Consider the following 2,267-nt stretch of genomic DNA (forward strand, 5'->3'; position numbering starts at 1 on the left):
GGGGCCGCTGCCGGGACCCTGCCCCACGCCTATTGCTACGAGCTCAGCCTCACCACGGGCTCGGGCAGCAGCGAGTTCAGGTTCCTGAAGCCCGTCCTCCCCAGCCTGCCAGCGCAGCACTGCAGCACGGGGATGGTGGCTGACAACGATGCTGAGGAGTTCCCCCCCATCCCTCCCACCATGGGGGATGCTGATTTTGAGAACCCCGGGCTGCAGCCTGTGGGACAATTTAATGGGTTTAATTAATGCGCTGAGTCTGCACTTGCAGCAGATTCCTGGCTTGTTTAGACCGGGATCTGGGCTTTGGTTGTTAACTCCCTTTCCGCAGGGTTAGATCTGCATTTGTGATTTACATCACATTTCTCAAGAGTGCTATGTGTTCCCTCTTCTCCCTTGAAACGGCAACAACATGATGGCAGTTTAATGTCTGTCTTGTAAAGGTATGTTTATGATCTGCTATGTTTGCTTCTGAAATGCTTCTCTGGTGGAGTTCCTTCCACAGTGCCCAGCTGCATTTGCAATTGGCATCACCCTTCCCCAGAACGCTTAGTGAGAAGGAAGGTTTCCCTGCACGCTCTCTGAAAGAAACTGACCAGCAGGAATTTCCAAGATGTTTCAAGAGCGGTGTGGTTTCCAGGCTGCCCAGGTAATGCTTCTTTGAGTTGCTGGCAGAGGACACCAGGGACCCAGCCCTTTGCTTTCATTCCATCCCTTAAGGCAGTGGTGTGAGCAGGCACAGAAATCCCACGCTCACGGCAATGCAGTGTAGCCCTCGTCCCGCGTCAGCCAGGCAAGGCAGCTGTGAGGCCTGTGTGCCCAAGCAGAGCAGGCTTTGCATTCTTGCTTAGGCGAACTGCGCTTCCCCCTGGGTGAGCTGTGTGTTTTGCCTCGTGGTCATTGTGTCTCTCCATACAGCTGTGCTCTTATGCACCCACTGTGATGCATTCTCCTGCAGCTCAGCTGGCAAACTGGGTCGTTGCTGAGTCCAGCAGGCAGCAAGATGGCAGCACTCATGGTGTTGGGACACACCGTAACACATGGGTGTTCAAGGTTTTGTCTTGCCTGGGCCACACTGAGTGAATCGGAATTGTGTTGGGCCACAAATGCAGATGTAGCTCAGAAAACAATGCCTCCTATTTATTTTCCATGGAAACTTCAACTGATACAAAGAGCACAATAACAGTGTTTGACAGAGCAGATTCACAGCAACATAATGCGTTTTTTTCAACATATTCCCCACCATCGCTAGGCATTTTCGCCATCTGTGAACAAGAGCCTGCATGCTGCAATCCTAGTAATCTGCTCCAGCGGAGGTGACCCTCTGTTGCCCCTGCTAAAACACACCACACTCCACCTCATGGTGCTCACAGCCACTGTTTGGTCTCCAGAAACGTTCAGCAAGCACTGGGGAATGCCACTGGGCCCAATTTTTTCTGCATGGAGGAATTCAATGACGCATCGTTGCTTCACTCGTACTACCATGTCAGATGCCATTTTGTCAGACTGCCCCTCTGCTGCCATCCACCACGTGGTATCAAAACTCAGTGGGATATTGGTGGGAAGTTTCAGCCTGTGCTGCCATACCACCAACATCCGCCTCGGCCATCGTGGGCCAACACAATGAAATGGGAGGCATTACTTTCAGAGCAGCCCTCATGGAATATACATTATCATCATTACGTAAGTTAGAAAACGCTTCATTGTTTAATATTTATCTTCAGTCTTTAAAAAAAATACTAACAGACACATGGAACTTGTGGAATAATTGTACGGCCCCAAAATAATGACATGAATAAAGGCTAGGCTTAGTATTTTTCTTGAAACTTTTAAAAAAGGTTAACAAAAGGATGAAAATTGTGGAATACTTGATCTTCTTTTTGGTGAAACTAATGCATCAGGCTGGTTTGGTGGTAGCGGTTGCACGTGTTATTGTGGTCTCAATGTCTGCATCCGAGTTTTCTGATGAAATTTTACTCTTCCTGAACTTCATCCTTGCAAACAGTCATTCACAAATGTAGATACTGCCCAAAAGCACTGTCATGCAATAAGGGTGACTGTGAAGTGAGAAGCTGCAAAAAGCAAAGGTGAGAACTGGGAGAAGCAAGATCTGCCCACAGTAAGTGAAGATCAGGTTCGAGACCATCGATATAACATGAAGATGCACAAGAGCATGGGACCCGATGAGATCCGTCCACGGGTTCTGAGGCAGATGAAGCTGCCAAACCGCTATCCAGCATATTTCAAAGGTCATGACAATGTGTTGAAGA

At 48.8% G+C, this 2,267-nt stretch overlaps 1 protein-coding gene across 1 annotated transcript in view; it reads left to right on the plus strand.

Annotated features, from left to right (window-relative positions):
* The window catches only part of LOC110391710 (protocadherin beta-15-like), a 3,716-nt gene extending 2,636 nt beyond the window's left edge, over positions 1-1,080 (plus strand). Inside the window, exon 2 of the mRNA XM_021383667.1 lies at positions 956-1,080. Coding sequence (XP_021239342.1) covers positions 956-1,080 — 125 coding nt within the window. The remainder of the gene's footprint in view (positions 1-955) is intronic.
* Positions 1,081-2,267: the final 1,187 nt, after the last annotated feature.

This window comes from Numida meleagris, unplaced genomic scaffold (genome assembly GCF_002078875.1).
Source record: "Numida meleagris isolate 19003 breed g44 Domestic line unplaced genomic scaffold, NumMel1.0 unplaced_Scaffold465, whole genome shotgun sequence".
NCBI classification, from domain to species: Eukaryota; Metazoa; Chordata; class Aves; order Galliformes; family Numididae; genus Numida; species Numida meleagris.